This window comes from Corvus hawaiiensis, chromosome 1 (genome assembly GCF_020740725.1).
Source record: "Corvus hawaiiensis isolate bCorHaw1 chromosome 1, bCorHaw1.pri.cur, whole genome shotgun sequence".
NCBI lineage: Eukaryota > Metazoa > Chordata > Aves > Passeriformes > Corvidae > Corvus > Corvus hawaiiensis.
In genome coordinates this window covers 16,199,209-16,216,447 of record NC_063213.1, presented here as the reverse complement: position 1 = coordinate 16,216,447, position 17,239 = coordinate 16,199,209, and the positions used below count along the sequence as shown (strand labels likewise).

The 17,239-nt window shown below is 35.4% G+C and overlaps 1 protein-coding gene across 2 annotated transcripts in view; it reads right to left on the bottom strand.

The window, feature by feature from the left end:
• ODAD2 (outer dynein arm docking complex subunit 2) overlaps positions 1–17,239 on the bottom strand; it is a 75,039-nt gene that overhangs the window by 38,243 nt on the left and 19,557 nt on the right. For both annotated transcript variants that reach the window (XM_048294206.1, XM_048294213.1), the window contains exons 11-16: positions 13,532–13,678; positions 13,037–13,246; positions 12,651–12,875; positions 10,314–10,424; positions 9,670–9,824; positions 6,067–6,309 (exon numbers count right to left, since the gene is read on the bottom strand). In XM_048294206.1, coding sequence (XP_048150163.1) covers positions 6,067–6,309; positions 9,670–9,824; positions 10,314–10,424; positions 12,651–12,875; positions 13,037–13,246; positions 13,532–13,678 — 1,091 coding nt within the window. The remainder of the gene's footprint in view (positions 1–6,066; positions 6,310–9,669; positions 9,825–10,313; positions 10,425–12,650; positions 12,876–13,036; positions 13,247–13,531; positions 13,679–17,239) is intronic.

The following is a 17,239-nucleotide window of genomic DNA, read 5'->3' as shown; positions in this document are numbered from 1 at the left end:
GCTTCAAAATGAACTTTTAAGTCCCTCTGAACCCCAAACACTTTTAAGCAATTTTAACATTATTCTCCTGTCATTTCAGAAAGTACAAGGAATTTTTTCCTATATTGGAATTAATTAAAAAAGAACTCATGAATCTTTCCTCTAGTCAAGCAGACTACTGATCATTTACCAACATGAGGTACTTCCTCCCAAGAGGGACTAAATATAAATGACCCAGCTCCAACAAGTATATAAAAATCAAGAGATAGAAGCCAAATACTGAGCTCAGATTTTTCCACCACACTTAAAAAAACAACCTCTAGGCTGATTTATCTTTCCTTTCTATTTTTTTTAAAGCTCATTTTCAATTGAAGGTTTACTTTCATTTTCTTTTCAGTTTTCTTGTCTTCTCTTCAGTGTTTCAAGGTAAAATAGACTCACTCTATCGTTAATTTTCTGAAGTGTTTTGCCTTTCCCTTAAGGACCAGAAAGACCAGTTGTCTTAGATCAACAGAACCCAGCTCAGAATACCTGGAAGTATAGTTCTCTGACCATTCAACATGCATAATTTTAAACTAGGAAACAGTAGAGACAAAATAATAAAATCTCCAAATTACATTGCTCATCTCTGATTACTTGCAGTTACACCAGATTAACAAAAATAAAAAACACTCCACATACAGGAATGATGCTCTTAAATTCTCATTCTGGAAGAATTATTATTGTGTAATCATCATGCAAGCACAAATTTTGCTATTTTCATCTTGCTGAGAATATACATTTGCCAATCTAGAAAGCACTGCTAAAGAGTTCAATTTTTTAATCTCCCTATGGTTTCACTGCACAATCCAGCAGATGAAGAAAATGGGTGCTGAATGAGTGTATTTGCCTTAACAGCAAAGGGAACACTAAAATAAATGGTCCTGAACAATGTTTCCTCTATAAAAGGGCTTAGACATTAAAGTCCTTCCTATGTAAAAATTCCTTTTTAAAGCTGACAAAAATACACATTCAGTTTTCTTTACAAATAAACAAAGAGAGGAAAATAGTCCTGTAATCTTGAAAATTGTAGCTTTGATGACATATGGTAAACAATATTATGATTTGCTTTTGTATATAGTTTTTGTATCCAATTTTCTTCTCAAAATGTATTATAATATTATTAGCAGGATGCGGTAATAAAGCTTCTTACCACAATAAATACAAACAAATATAAAATTTACTTTGGTTGGCATTCAATTCTGTATTCATTCATAGTTAGCACATTATTCACTCTGTGGTTTCAGGCTGTTAAATTATGTATTTTATAATAATTTTTTGATATTCTGATGATAAAATTAAACTGCAGTAGAATCTGGAGCAAGGAACTACTCATGGGACTGTTAAAAGATGGTTTTTTTAATAAAAATGTAAAACATTTTCTTTGAAAACGGAATGAAATCTCATAAAAGCTGAAATAATACAATATTTAGTTGATATAAAAATCTTTATTTAATACTTTAATATTCAAATATTTAACTGCTTTATAGAATAGTTGATCTGCTATTGTATGTACATATGTATGTAATGTATCTAATGTACAGGACATTATTAATAGTCAAAATCTTAACAGGAATGAAACTCACCCAAAGTAGAAATGTAAACTTTATTATAAGTAATTGCCACTTGTTCCTTCACTGTAAATACATAACAATATATAAATATGTGGAATTCAAAAGCAAGAATCCAGTTTCTATTCCTTAGTATAGCAAAGGCATCTCACAACAGAACCGGACCACCTCTTTTAATTCAAAGCCCTCTATCACATTATTTGATCACTGATATAATTTAGAATAGGTGTAGATTATTCTGCTCCTCAAAATAACTACAAGAAGTTGCAATGGCAGTTAGAACTGGCTGAAGAGGCACTCCTGTCGTGTACTCCTGCGCTGGCCAGACATAGTAGAGGTGAAGGGATATATTCAGCTGGCATCATCACTCCTACCAAAAGGCAACTGCAAGGTGTAGGACCAAAACATCTCCCTGCTTCCAACACAGAACATACGTATGGTGTACACAGAATAGGTTTTATGGGCAAATAATTTTAATGCAGTTAAACCCATTCAGAGATGACTGCAATTTTTAGGTTAAGTGAATTGGTATTTGCTATTTGACCAGTGCAGATTGGTCAATTTAAGATAATTTTCTTAATTACTTTTATTGTCTATTCACAGGCAAAAGTTGCTTAATGAAGATTTTCCACATTATTTAAGAATCTCAATATCATTAAATCATTGAACAGTATGAGCAAGATGTGGCTTAAAATTCTAGAAATTTACTTTGCTTTTTAAAATATATCTGAAATTACCAAAGCCTTTAATCTGAAATAGTACTTCTCTTTCAAATTAAAACTTAATATTGAACATTTCCAGTAGAAATGTCAACATGAATTGCTTAAATACACATGCGTACGCACAGCCTAGACATCTGTTTGTCATATCTATCATCTTTCTCTGCTACAATGTTACTTACCAGAACTTTGAGAACTTCAGTTTAATTGCCTGTCAATTTAGACCACAAATACAAATGTAAATAAATAAAGTTATACGGACTCTGTATTGTGCTCACTGGTAAGATTACAGGGTTTAATTCTGTCAGAATGTAATCTCATCTTTTTTGAAACCACAATTTAGCATTTTTCTTAAAACTTTCACTAGTTTCTGCTGACTGCTTTGATAAATAGTATTATATACCAATGACTAAAACTCCATCTGCTTGGCTAAAATAATTGTACATTTTAGTTTATAAGATTCTAAGCCCTCAGTTTTGAATGCTAATGATGCAGTCTATGGATTTTCAAATGGAAAGGGCAAATGAATAAATCTAGAGTCAGTTGAAGAATAAGCACTAGTCCTTTGTTTTTAGTAAAAGAAAATGAGTAACTTATAAAAAGTTCCTCAAAACGATAAATATACATGAAAATGTACAGCAGCATCTCTGTCAGTGTTAGTACAGCAGACCAAGTATGGAGAACAGCTTCATGCTGTCTACATAACAGTAAGGGAGTTCAGTCACATAATTATGTTGGGTTTTTTAGATAAGCGAACTTATTTTTGGCTGTGAGAGAAGCTGGCTGCTGTTTTTTTAATTTTAAATAGCTCAATAGAGTCAGTAAGAATCATTTAATTGTTTCAAGTTGCCTTGAAGTAAAGGATTGGTGCAGAAAAGTAACACTAGTGTACCTCCCATTCAGTAGTTGCAAGAGTCACAGTGTCAACTAGGAAACATAGCAGAAATAAAATACATAAAAGACATACAGAAGATGTAGATTCACCTATTCACCTATTAGTCTTTCTGTCAGTGCAAGCTTCCTCCATGGAACGTAAGATAATTGCATAGTACGTCCCTCAGAATTTAACTGCACTGCTTCACAGAATATTCTCAGCTTTTTCTACTCCATAATGATGTTTTATTTCTTATATTAATCACAACCTCTTCATTATATACCCTTGAATCATTTACAGAAATTATGTGAGCTCCACTCTTGGTCTGTGTGGTCTTCACATACCTGCTGCTGCAAGGATAAGCACATTCAAAGTAGAAGACTGCTCAACTGAATATTTAGTCTCTAAGCCACACTTTCTTAAACACACTTGCAGCTAATGAAACTAAGAATATATCTGAAAATTCTCAATCCTTATGAGCGCTTCAATTTTTCTACATATGAAAGTCAATGATAGCAGAATCCAGGAAAATCATCATAATTTTCAAAGTTTCTATAATGCCAAACTGAAAAACGTTACACTGTAAAACAGAGCCTGTCTGTACCACATGACAAAAAACCCCCAAGCCTCAAGACCTGCCAGCCAAATTTGACAGGACAAAGGCAGTAGAGAAGAACTGATTACCTAGAACCTGTCAAACCATTCTGAGAAATAAGTGATTATGAAATAAAAAGTGTAATAGGGATCCAGTTACATGAATCTGAAAGACCATAAACAGCTAAGTATCAACCTGCTGCAATAGAAAGTTCTCATCACCTGTAAATACTTACAGGCTACAAGTGGCTTTGCTTCTTTCTAGAAAGCAATCTTGGCACATTTCCACACCCTTGTTAAGATGTGTCTTTTTGGTTAAGAACTCTAGAAAATGTTTACAGAAAGAGACTGAACTCCACAGTAGTTTCTAGCAAGGCTATTTATTGTTTTAGGCCCAAGTTTAGTAAATGGAAAAGAGCCATACTACAGACAGTGTGTGTATTTCATGTCTTTGGTGACTTGTTCTTCCCCAAAAGGAGAACACTTTGGATGAGGAGATGAGAAGATACAATTTCAACTTCTGCTGCACTGGTCTGAGAGGAGGAGAAGATAGAGGAATGAATATACTTCTTTTTCTTTTTTATTTTTTTTTTTTTGAGAGAGAAGTGGGGGTCAGTGATGGGTGGGGAGGTTGCTTGTAATTGGCCTGTGAGAGGCAGAGCATTCAATCAAGAAAATCATTTAAACATACGAACAGTTACACTGCTGTCAATGTTTTAACTAAGCAGTATTTTTAAACATTTTGCTAAATTAGTATCAAATTTATCCATACTTGGATGAATCATGCTTTGGGAAAAATAGAGCAGCATTATCTCTTCTAGTACTACAAGCATAGCTAGCACAATACATCAGGTACATGGCACAGTTTTGATAAAAATTTTTGTGTAACTTTTTTTTTTGCAGTAGCAAAAAGTATATTCTACACTTATTTAACATCTTGCTTACTTGCTAATGTTTTGAAATACTTTTAAAAACACTTCTAAAGTTGAGAACATCAACAGAGAATGTTTTATACAAATCAAATTCAGCATTTGACTCCTTTGTTCACTCTTTACAAACTCTAGAATATAAATTTTGTCCCAAACCTGTACTTTCTGCTTAAAGACAAGACAGACTTTGTTTTATCACAATTTAAGCAGCAACTCGGAATTTTTTTTATGCTTATACTGAACACATTCCAGTATGAAGCAGTCCATACTGGATACTACAAGTGACAGTTCTGAGTACTGGAGTATGTCTGAGGTTTTATAAATATCAATTTATATTTATTGGCATTTAAGTTTCTCAGTATTTGCAATGCTAATTCTCTTAGGTTAATACCTTATGCTAAAGGCTGATTTTTAGTGAGAAATGTCATTAAAATGATTTCATTTATTTATACTTTTATGCTACATGGCTAACTGCTCATACAACCCATGTTTACGGTTGTGTACCATCCAGCCTTTTGCCACTGGGTGACAGCCAAAGCATGAAAACAAAAGCCCTATTCAGGAAAAGAATTCCCTGCACTGCTATATGAATATCAAGTGAATTATGCAAATCAGAACAGGAGGAGCTTAATAAAACTCTCTTTCTGACCTCTCTTATGTATAAGGAGGGAAATATGCTGAGAATCTTGAAGTAAATATCCTTGTAAGAAAACAGTAAGTGCAGCAAATGCCGACCTCAACATTTAACTGAAACACTTAATCATAAAACTCAACAATATTCGTAATTTGTACAAATCTACATCACAAAATCAAAGACAGTCTTTTTCTTTGGTTTTGCAAAGGAGTAAGGAAAGAAAAGAGTCCCAAACTGTCTGACTTCACAGAAGGAATGATGGAGAGGGACAAAAGAGATATACAATGCAAGTAATACTCTACTACGAAAAAAATGAAGTATATTTTCATGACAGTAAATGTGCATGTTTCCTTTTAGAATAACTTTCTCTAATTTAGGCTATTTTTAATTACTTGAGAACAGATGTAGAAAGAGAAGGTAAAACATGGACCTATCATGCAGCACTTCAAAATGATGCTTTGTAACTTTGAGTTTCAACTTTAACAAAAATCAATTTCCTGAAGGTTTATTTGATTTTTCTCAAAATACAAAAGCTTTACGTTCTATATATTTCCTTAATATTTTTTTTATCTATAGCACATTTACAGTAGGATGTAACTGACCCACACAGTTCTGTAAAAAGCAAAAAAGTAAAATATCTTTTAAGTCAGATTAAAATTGACTATTTTTGCATCAGAATAACTAATTTTTTTCAATATTTAAAATTCTATTAATATTAACAACTTACATCATGTTTTCAGGTTCCATTGCACAAGCTCCCACTGCTTTGTTGACATTCACAAGTAGTGCCCGATCAGTTGTAGTCAGTAACTTCACTATAGGTGCGATTCCACCACATCTGCGGACAGTGCCTCGATTTTCTTGCTCTTGGCAACATTCTCCCAGTGCTCCAATGACATTTTTAAGGACCTCTTCAGGCTGATCAGTAAGCAGTGTTACCAAAGCTTCTACAGTTTTATATTCCTGAAATCTAAAAGACAACAATAAATCCAAAGCTATTATTTTCAGTATGTTACCACTACAAGCTTGATTTTATAATTTAAGTATTATTATAATTGAAGTATATGTTTTAATTTCTGAATGTAAATCATCTTGTTGAAGAAATCCCAATACGGGTAATCCATTCCAAACACTCTGTGACATACAGCCTAATTTCTTACTCTACCTTTCTAATTACTTTTCTCTAATTTAGCTGTCTAAGAATCTCCTGAGTAGTTTGAGAGTTTTTTTACACTTGACATATGCATGCAACAGCTACAAATAGCTGAAAACAAACCAGAAGACTGGCAATTACTGTGCTATCCTAACTTCCAGCACTTTTTCCTGCTGTGTTAACAATAGCTAGAGTAGTATTGTACCAGACCCTCCTCCACCTCTGTGAACCAAAGGATCACCCTTACTTTTCACTAAACATCAGCTTTTTAGAGAGTTTACCCTGACCAGTTTTATACTTAGTTCAGGCCTAATACATTGCATTTTCCTGAGGTCAGAACCATAGTTCTAGTACACTTCTATAGCACGCTGCTAGATTCCAACCTGTAATTAAAAATTAAGTTGACAGAAATTTGACTTGACTGCTATATTAATACTTTCCTCATTCTTCATGGAACTTTTGATACTGAGAATCAAAAACATGTTTTTTAAAATCTTGGAGGTCCTATCCTACAAAGAGATGTGTGCTAAACCTCAGGAGTTCATCACTCAGAACAGGACTTCTTCCTCGGTTCCGGAATCATCTTCTAAGTTGTTTTGTTTTTTGTTGTTCAAAACTTAAGAGGATTCTTAACACTTAACAAATACTGCATCTTCCTTTTATACACTTTCTGATACACCTTGACAGTCCCATGTGGTATATCAAGCTAGATCTAACCTGTATATAATCTAATTATCTGAGAAAATTTCTCTGAGGGTAGTGAATTCTCATTTGCGCTTTCCTCCAAGCCCCTAGCTTCTGGGAATGTCTACTTGAGCTACAAGAACTATTTTCCAGGAATCAGTTTCTTATGTGGCTTTTCTTTCATACAAAAAAATATTGGTATTTCTGAGATTTTTATGGCAGAACTAGATCTGTTTCAATAAAAACTAATCTTTTCAAGATGGATTATCAGCATAATAATTAAAGTAACTGAGAAATGAGAAACTTTTGTTTTTCATCATCCAAACCTCTGCTTAAAGAGAAATTTTCCTCTTTGTTCACTGTAATTTGGAAGTATCCCTACAAATATTTTTTTCAAGAGTAAACATCAACAGAATGAAAAAAAGAGCAATAAAGTAAGCAAATAATTTAAAAAAACAACAAAACAAAACGAATTTTTGCTGGCATTTCAACTGCTTCACAGATGGAATGACATGAGCTGGCTCTGCAACAGGCAGGCTGCAGTCTGACAGAGCTGTTGGCTCGGGCCATCTTGTGTCCAGGAGCAGTACGGCTGCTCCCACGCCCACTGCACCCGGAGCTACACGGGCACAGGCACCTGCACCAGTTCACGGCCGAGTCAGCACAACATCTCAGCAGTGAACCTCAGGCACAGGAAATACTCTGGAGCACTTTAGAGATAATTAAGTGCCGCTGCAAGAGCCAGCAGGATTTGTTATTTCTAGCTTCATGCCAGACAGGCTCATCCCTCCAGATCTACTTAGGTGTTTTCGTATTATCCTCGCTCCCTTTTCTTTAGTGCCCTCCCATCTTGAGTTTGGATAGGGTTTACTGCTTCAGACTCAGCACTGTGTAACACATGGATTCAGCTTGAGCTGCGCCGGGCTAGTAACCTTTGTGGAGCATCAAGCACTTGCCAAAGACATGTGAGTAGCCCAACAAAAATCTGTTTGCAGTTGGACAGAATTATTGCCTACAGCTATACTAATAAATAAAACAGGCTAGGGCTCATTCTCTAGCCCTGAGGACAAGAAGCACAACATAGCATCCACACAGCTAAAATCTCTTATCCTCACCATGCAGGGTGGCCTCGCCCATTCTGTCTAATGGGAACAATCTGTTGCCTGCACTGTTCCCAAAGAGTGTCTGGGCATTATCTGGGAGAGCGCTTGCTGGCACAGGCCAAACTGTATAAGGGACTGTGCTAGTAGTTAAACAGTATGGATAATCCTAACATAGAGCCTGCACCTTGAAACGTTTGGCCCTGTTTAGTTAACTAGTACAGAGAGAGCCATTCAGTCCATCTCATTACTGATTGATCCAAAATCAGGATACCTCTGCACATACTCAAAGTCCACAGAAAAGAAGGATACATCTTCATGAAAAGTTATTTTACTGTGCAATCAAGAATGCAAAAAAGCAGTAGAACAGCAGTAAAGGATGTAAAGACCATGGGTCTGTATGCCAACAGTTTGAGAACTCATTTAGGAGAGTAAAAAGACAGAATGCAAAACCTGGAAATCTTCCTAATTTTTATCCAGTCTTTATCTGTCATATGTGCTTATCCAGCAAGGTACACTAAAATTAGGGCAGCAGGAAGATGTTACTGCTTACGAATACTCTTTCTAACCTTTCTAATCCATCTTTCATTCTTTTGTACAGAGCAGCATAATTTCATCAGGAAACTTAGGACATATGCAGTGGAGCCAGATTCCTTTTTTTGGTAAGGTGCATGCATCTGATAAATTAATTTTAGATGAGAGGGTAAAGTCTTCTCAATCATTACGCTGCTCCATGGAAGGTGGAGAGTGACAACTCCTACTGTCACATTCTCAGATAATTACTCAGGACCCTGGTACTGAGGGGTTGCTGGTACCTACAGTAGGACTCTCATCAGCTAATTCCACTCATTTAGAAGCTGGGTCTCCAGACAAAGCTACTTTTCTGAGCCCCTTCTGTAGTCAAGAAGAGAGGCATGTAGGCTAATTATCCTAGACTTCAGTATATTTCTAATACATATTAGATATCTATCCTACAATGAGATAATTTGGTTTCTGCTTCTCTTGATGTAAAATGTTAAAGTTAAGTGTACTACATACTCTCTCTACCATGCAGCAGTGATTCTGGCTTGTAAGCTACAGACAGGAGGGCGATATCAGATATGGCCACGTGTCAAATGTTTGGTATGTGCTAGTACAGCTCCTGACTCATATCCTATAGCTTAACTAGAGGCACCACTTGTCTCCATTGACTGTTAAGATTCTAGGACCTTAACACTGTACCCTGATAAGGTCAGGTGACAATTTTTTAAGTACTATAAAACCTAAGTTGAAAGCCCAACTGATTATAAAGACTGATTATGAAGAAGCATGACACAACAGTTTTGAAAATAATAGAGGCCCATAAAATCAAAACATGATAATGTAATAAATGCTTGTAAAATTAAATTGTTACTTTAGCACATTTTCTCTACTGATTGCACATTTCCAGATTGCTCCTGTCACAGCTGCCAAAAGTTGCTTGTTTTCACTGTTATCAAGCAGAACAGATAGTGGTTGTAGACCTTCATGTTTTCTAACCAGGTCACGTATTTCTTCATCTTCTGCACACTATAAAAAAACAATTAAACATATATATGATGTAAAAATGTGTCAAATTATGTCTTCAAAAGCTAGCTGAATTACATTTTAACTAGTAAAAGCTAATAGAGAAGAAAACATAAATATTATATTCAAGCATCTGAATATGCTAACAACTCACTAAGTGAGTTTGACAGTAAACTGCTCCTGTATTTGCAGCAGTGCTTGTACTGTCACATTGTCCACTTTAGGGCCAAACAAACAAAAAACCCAAAACAGCTCTATGCACAGTATGCTTTACCTCTCTCCACTGGTTACCTATGCAACTTAAGGGTTGCACACAAGAAGAGCAAGTAGGAATCTAATTATAATATTAAATATGCAGCTAAAATATTCACAACATTTCCATAATTTTTTACGCATTAGAGAAATAGTGAAATTAAGAAAATTTAAAACTGCCAATGACATGAAAACAAAGGGCTAATGCTGGTTCTGATCTACTGATTATAATACAATTACCTTAAATATGGCACTTGCACAATGCATCTGGAGCTCCTCATGTTCACAACTCAGATTTTTCACTAGGTTCTCAATCATGCCTTCTGTCCTTATTGCAAGTCTGTAACTTGGCTAAAAAGATAAACTGCATCTTTTAGATCCTGCATATTAACAGTTAATAGGTCACAATAATAATACAATGCTACAATGCTAGGGTTTGATATTGAGAAGCCTTGTACTTTACGTAAGTACAAGTCATCATTGCCTTGAAAATACTACTGATGATCTCAAAGGTAAGCAGGTACATTCTCTGCAGTGCTCTTCAAATCACCTGTAAAACAAGGTACTGCACTGCCTATCTTGTAGCCACTTGGCTTACGCAGAATGCAGAATATTCTGAATGGTGTCCAGACTCCCTGCTCAGACCCAAGAAAGCAAAAGATGCTGCAGAATGGGATCAAGAAGTACCCACTCACTTCATCGAGAACCAGCAGCCAAAACAACAGATCTATTCCTAAAACAAGGTTAGAAAAACATGTTCTTAGGATTAACATTTTTTAGTGATATTTTAATCCAAATTTTAACCTACAGGCATTGTAACAGGATCATTTTTTAAGTGAGGGAAACATCTGTGTAAGAAATGCATTTAGTGTTCCTTCCAAGTTAGGCCATACAAGAAACCCTCAAAAATGACACCTTCTCAATATATACTTACTGAACCTAAAATCTGCCAGGTTTGTGTCTCATGGAACATGCATAAATTTGTGAAATTCAAGAAGCTAATTTTTAGTAGACAAAGTGTTTAATAATGTAAAATATCTTGAAGAATTATATCTTTAGTGCCTCAAATTCACCAAGACAAATTATATTTTTTTATCTGAAATGCAATATACCTCAAATTCAAATGAAGATACAGAATCATAAACAAATAGAATCATTTAGGTTGGAAAAGACCTTTAAGATCACTGAGTCCAACCATTATCCCAGCACTGCCAAGTCCACCACTAAACTGCATCCCTAAGTGCCACATCTGCACATCTTTTAAGTAATTCCAGGGATGGTGACTCAATCATTCCCCTGGGCAGCCTGCTCCAGTGCTTGACAATCCTTTTGGTGATAATATCCAATCTAAACCTCCCCTGATTCAACCTGAGGCCATTTCCTCTGATCCTATTGCTTGTTACGTGGGGGAAAAGAACAACCCCACCTGGCTCCAACTTTCTTTCAGGTAGTTGGAGGAAGTGATCAGGTCCCCTCTGAGCCGCCTTCTCTCCAGGCTAAACACCCCCAGTTCCCTCAGCTATTCCTCATCAGACTTGTGCTCCAGACCCTTCCCCAGCTCCATTGCCCTTCTCTGGACACACTCCAGCACCTCAAGATCCTTCCCAAATTGAGGGACCCAGAAGTGAACACAGGATTTGAGCAGTGCCAGGAGGATGATCACTGCCCTGGTCCTGCTGGCCACACTATTGCTGATACAGGCCCGGATGCCATTGGTTTTCTAGGCCACCTGGGCACTCACTGGCTCATGTTCAGCCCTCCAGGTCTTTTTCCACCAGGCAGTCTTCCAGCTACTCCTCCCCAGCCTGCAGTGCTGCAGGGCTTGTTGTGACCCAGGTGCAGGACTTGTCACTTGGCCTTGCTGAACTTCAGACCACCGGCCTTGGCCCGTTGATCCAGCCTGTGCAGATCCCTCTGCAGAGCCTTCCTTCCCTCTAGTACATTGACACTCCCACCCTTGGTGTGCCCTTGATCCCCTCAACCAGACCATTCATAAAGATATTAAACAGAACTGTCCCACTCCTGTAATCCCTTACATGGTCATGGTAAAAAATATTTGTATTCAAATTTAAAAACTGAATATACTCAAAGTTGCAAAATGTGTCATGGAAATCCGTAGAAAAATCACATATATTCCTTTCTTCTATTTGCAATGGTTCAGACCCAATGCACAAGGACACTGTAAACCACTCTGCCCTGCACTGCATTGGATCTTCTTGGCCACACCTGCAGGTTAGTTTTGTAGAATTTAAATGCATTGATTAACCAGAATACAGCATCTTAGGTTGCGAAATCTGTAAAGTATGATGAAAAAAATAATAACAAAAAGAAACTGATTAAGACTTTCATTTCTACATTTTTTCTTTCATGCATTACTCCTAGCCTTTTAAATAAAAAATATGTGGCTTTTACTTCAATCCAAGTTGTGACCTTCTCAAAACAACTTTGATTACACAAAGCATCTACTTTCTGAAGGCATAACTGATCTGATTTAAGTGACTGTAGAATGTAATACCTCTTTTTAGTGGCCAATTTCTTTAACGCTTAGAAATAACTTAGCTATGTATGTTTACTCACCTCTGAGGCACATTCTTGTAGTGTGCCCACTATTGGGATTAAGATGTTTGTGTGTGAGCATTTGAGCCATCTAGCTAGTAATGGAATGCCACCAGCTTTACGGATTGCTTTCTTGTTTTTGGTGCTTTTGCTGCAGCTCCAGAGTGCCAAAGCCCCACAGCGTGCTGTTTCAGTGTCTTTGGCTTGGTGTGATGATCCTGCTGAAATAGATTCCAACAGCTCAACCTAAAAAAAAATACGACTTTCTTAATATCTACAGGGAACTTTGATATCACGCTGCTTTCTAATTATGGTAAACACTACAATAATCATGTTCACAACACATGATGTGTTTTTTGAACAAAAATACGCATATGACAAGGGTAAAAATTCTAATGTCTGCTTACCAATTTCTTGATTCCTCCATGTTGCCTTACTGTCTTTCGTGCTCGTTTAAATCTAGCAACATTTGCAATTGTTTCAGCTGCCAAACATTTTAGATTGGTATCTGGAGAGTCCAATATTTTCACCATGATCTCTAAGCCTCCAAGATCTGCAATTGCATGTCTGATCAATACATTTTGACTAATTTCCTTCAGGATTTTTAATGAACCAGTCTAAATAATGGGAAATGATAGAAGTTAAACATTATTTAGGTATACAAAAGCATTAACATTATTTAAAATGACGGGTTATTTCATTTTTTTCTTTGTATTTAATCGGGAGAGGAAAAGGAAACTGAAAGTCGAAGAGAGATGTCTTTCTAAAAAATCTGAATAAAACAAGAAAGTACAGAAATGAGAAAAGAAATGAACTTTCTTTATACTCTGTAACTTTGAAACTTGAAAAAATATTCTGATAGAAAAGGCATATTCATTGCTCTTTTTGACAAAGCTAGTTACCTGACATTTAATTTCTTCTGTGTCAAGTAAATTAATTAACACTTCAAGACATCCAGTGTCTTTGATGGCCAGCTGACATGTTTCTTGAGACAGATTTAAATCTCTCATTGAACACAGTGCAATTACAGTAGCTGTTGGATCACCTCCCTAAAATAAAGCAATTAATTAACAGATGTGTAAAGTGCATTTAATATAAAATTCAATCACTTCTACTCGTGCTAGTAAAACTACTACTAAAGAAGAAACACGTACACCATTTTGTTTCTATGGTGTTCAATAACGCAAACATAGTAAGAAATTGAGCTCTTGATAAAGTCTGTAAATGGCATAAAGATTCAAATGAGTGCATAGCTCAGGTGGAAAATTACTAACATGGTTTGCTGAGAATAGACCAGATTGGATGTTTTTCTAAATGATAAGCTCTATTTCAGTCACTGCAACTAGACTAAAAGAAAGAAAAAATCAAAGAACACAACACAGAAAGTTAAACCATATGACAGTGGATTTTTTTGAGTCTACAATATAGGTTTACTGTCAATAAAATCAGGGATGAACCGACTTGCATGGAAATTAGGAGAGCTGAGCTACCATGTAGCTGCAACAGAAGCTGGAGTGCATAAACATTGCCAGCTGGTACTAACGTGGAAGATACAACTTAAGAGTACCTAGTAAATCAAACTACAGCATCCACCTCCTGCATTCCAGGGAAGCTTTGGCTCCCATCCCGATCCGAACTGTGCTGCCCAAGCCCATCTCTTTTAAATGAGAGTTTTGAATCTGTAAAAGATTTTTAGCCATCCATTCCCAGAGGAGTGTTCTGCTAAATTGTGGACATCATAATGAAACATAGAATATTCAAAAACTGAGTAATGTTTGCTAACATAAAACAGATCTAACAAAAACAGAACTTCTGAAGCATATTTTTCTTAAATGTAAACAGAAACAGTAAGACAAATACAGTACAAAAGGAATTTAAATTTAATATGCTCTTCAAGTTATGATAAATGTAGTAGAGAATCACAGGTGAGAAAAAACATCCAAAAATAATGTGAGAGAACTACTTCATAAAGTTTCAGACCAGTAATTTACATCAGACAAAACTGCTAATCAATAAAGTATATATTCATAGCACTTCATAATTTTTACTTAAATTTCTTGTAACAATAGATACCACAGAATTTCCCCCAAAACAGTGGTTAAATATAAAGGTAATTTTTAAACATCTGTAACAGAGTGTCCTAGAGGAAGATGCCTACAATTTTAAAAAATTATCTTTTTTTAATCTTTTTTAACATCTCGACTTCAGGAGAATGAAATGTATCTTTCCTTAACAACATATTTTCATCTACTTTGAAAATATGTCCTAGAGTATAAAATAATGTAACAATTTCTCAAGCAGTTTCCTAGAGAAATCAGTTTATCTCCACATATAAAACTCTAAATTATTTTTTTTTAAATCTGTAAAATATGATTACAAAACTACACAGAATATTCTGCAGCTCAAAAAAACTAACAGCTGTCCTTCTATGAAAGTTGTGGCCTTTTCACATAGATTTGACTTTGATTTTTACTTTGCCTTGCATGATAAAAAATTTACAACAGGTATTTTAAAAGAAAACTTGTCTTTTTATTATTTTACATAAGTGTAAGAAGTATACTGCTAACCTGAAAAGTGATGTCTCTTTTTCTGAGGACTGCTTCTCCTACACTGAAACTGCATTGACACATAACACAGTCATCAGTAATTCCCTTACCTTACATGTGTAAGGGTTGGCATATGACATTTAATATGGACCAGGTTTTTAAAAAATAAACAGCTTTTAATTTTCATATACTGAAAAAAAATACAACTGTATATATTAAAATATATATATATGCACGTTATTTTTTAAGCTTCAAAAACTAACACACCACTTCAAGGGTTTTTAATGTAAAACCACAATCAAATATTTTTCATGTGTGCTGAAGCATCCGTTCTACAAAATAAGAAATATTACTGATGGTTTCACCAATTATTATTCGTTTCTTGAAGTTATCATTACAGTAAGTCTTGCAGTAGTTACAGCATAGATTCTAACATGCATGGAAATAGTTACCTCTCCATTAAGTTGACATAAAATCTGCATCATGTTGCTATACCATTTGAAATCTGATATGTTGGAAGCAAAATAGACTCTATTGGCAGATCAACAATCAATTTTAAGGCTTGAAATTAAACACAGACTTAGTTAAAAATGTGTCTCTTTTCCTATATATTGGTATAACATATATATCCACAAATTAAATGAAAATAAACCAGTATCATTGTGACAGTACCAGTAGAACATCTGTGCACTGTATGTGTAATGTCTCTACTACAACACTCAAACTCACAACTGAGAACAGTTCGGAACTGAGAATTAAAGAACTACTGACAAGATGAAAAAAGAATGAAAAGAAAAGAAAAACACAAGCAAATACAGACACAAACCAAAATACAATTACCAAGGAACACACAAGTTCAAACCATCATTTTGTTTGGTACTTCTGTAATAATCAAGAGGAAAAACTCTGCTAGTCAATGGCAAGCTTTCAACAAATGGAACCAAGAAAGCAGAAACACTAAGGGGTCTTTTTTCTGCATTAACCTTTAATATATTCTGCTAAAGGTTACTTAATGCCACTGATGGCATAGTGAACACTCTGACTATGCTAAGGACATAACTAGTCAGTTAGTACTTAGACAACTTAGATGTTTTCATACTAGATGAGCTCAATGGACTCTGCTCTATGGTACTGAGAGAACTGGCTGATGCCAAGATTAGTTTGCAGAACTGTAGAAAGAAATCTGTTGTTATCAACAGAACACAACACTGATATTACCTATCAATATCACAGTGTTGCTAAACAAAAAAGCAAACTTTACAGAGAGACTTATAACCAGATCTGTAACCTGTAAGAGACAAGAAATCCTCCTTTGGTTTGGCACCAAATTTACGTATTACGTTCATTCTAGGTATTACACTTCAAAAAAGATACTGAGAAAGTTGATGAAGTCCAGAGGACACCAAAATATCTCAGAATTATGATCTCCACCAAAAAATGGAAGGAACTGGAGCTGTTTACTCTGGAGAATAAGAAGGTGGTTTAAAGAACACCTTCAATGCCAATCACCTGTTCTCCAGGTCCAGACAAGAAATAATGGGGTTTAATGGCATCAGGGTTGATCTATTCTAGGTAATAAAAAAGACTCAACAAAACCAGCTTTATTGGTAAGAACATTTGAATTCTTGAATATATTGCCTACAGCAGTCATAAAATCTCCATGACAGGAAAGAAAAGGTAGAGAAACATTTGTCCAGAAGACACACATTGATGCTGTTTCGCAAGCAGATGGAGTCAATGACTTCCTACATTCTGCTCTAGTCCTATTTTCTGTTATTTTTTTTTTTGTGAACTTTTACTACCATGAAATTTTGGAAATAATAAATGGTTTTGATATTTACTTCTTTTTTTAAAAAAATAGTAGACCCATAATGGATAATACAAGCATAGATACAGATAATAAATAATAAAATATACAAGCTTAAGTTCCAATAGCACATGTCCCATCCCAATTTAACCATTCCTAGTCAATACAAAGCTTTAATTTTTGAACTGATGATGTCAGTTTAGCAGGCTAGGAAAGAAAGATACAAAATTTCCTCTAGAGTCATCTCTTTCAGCTGA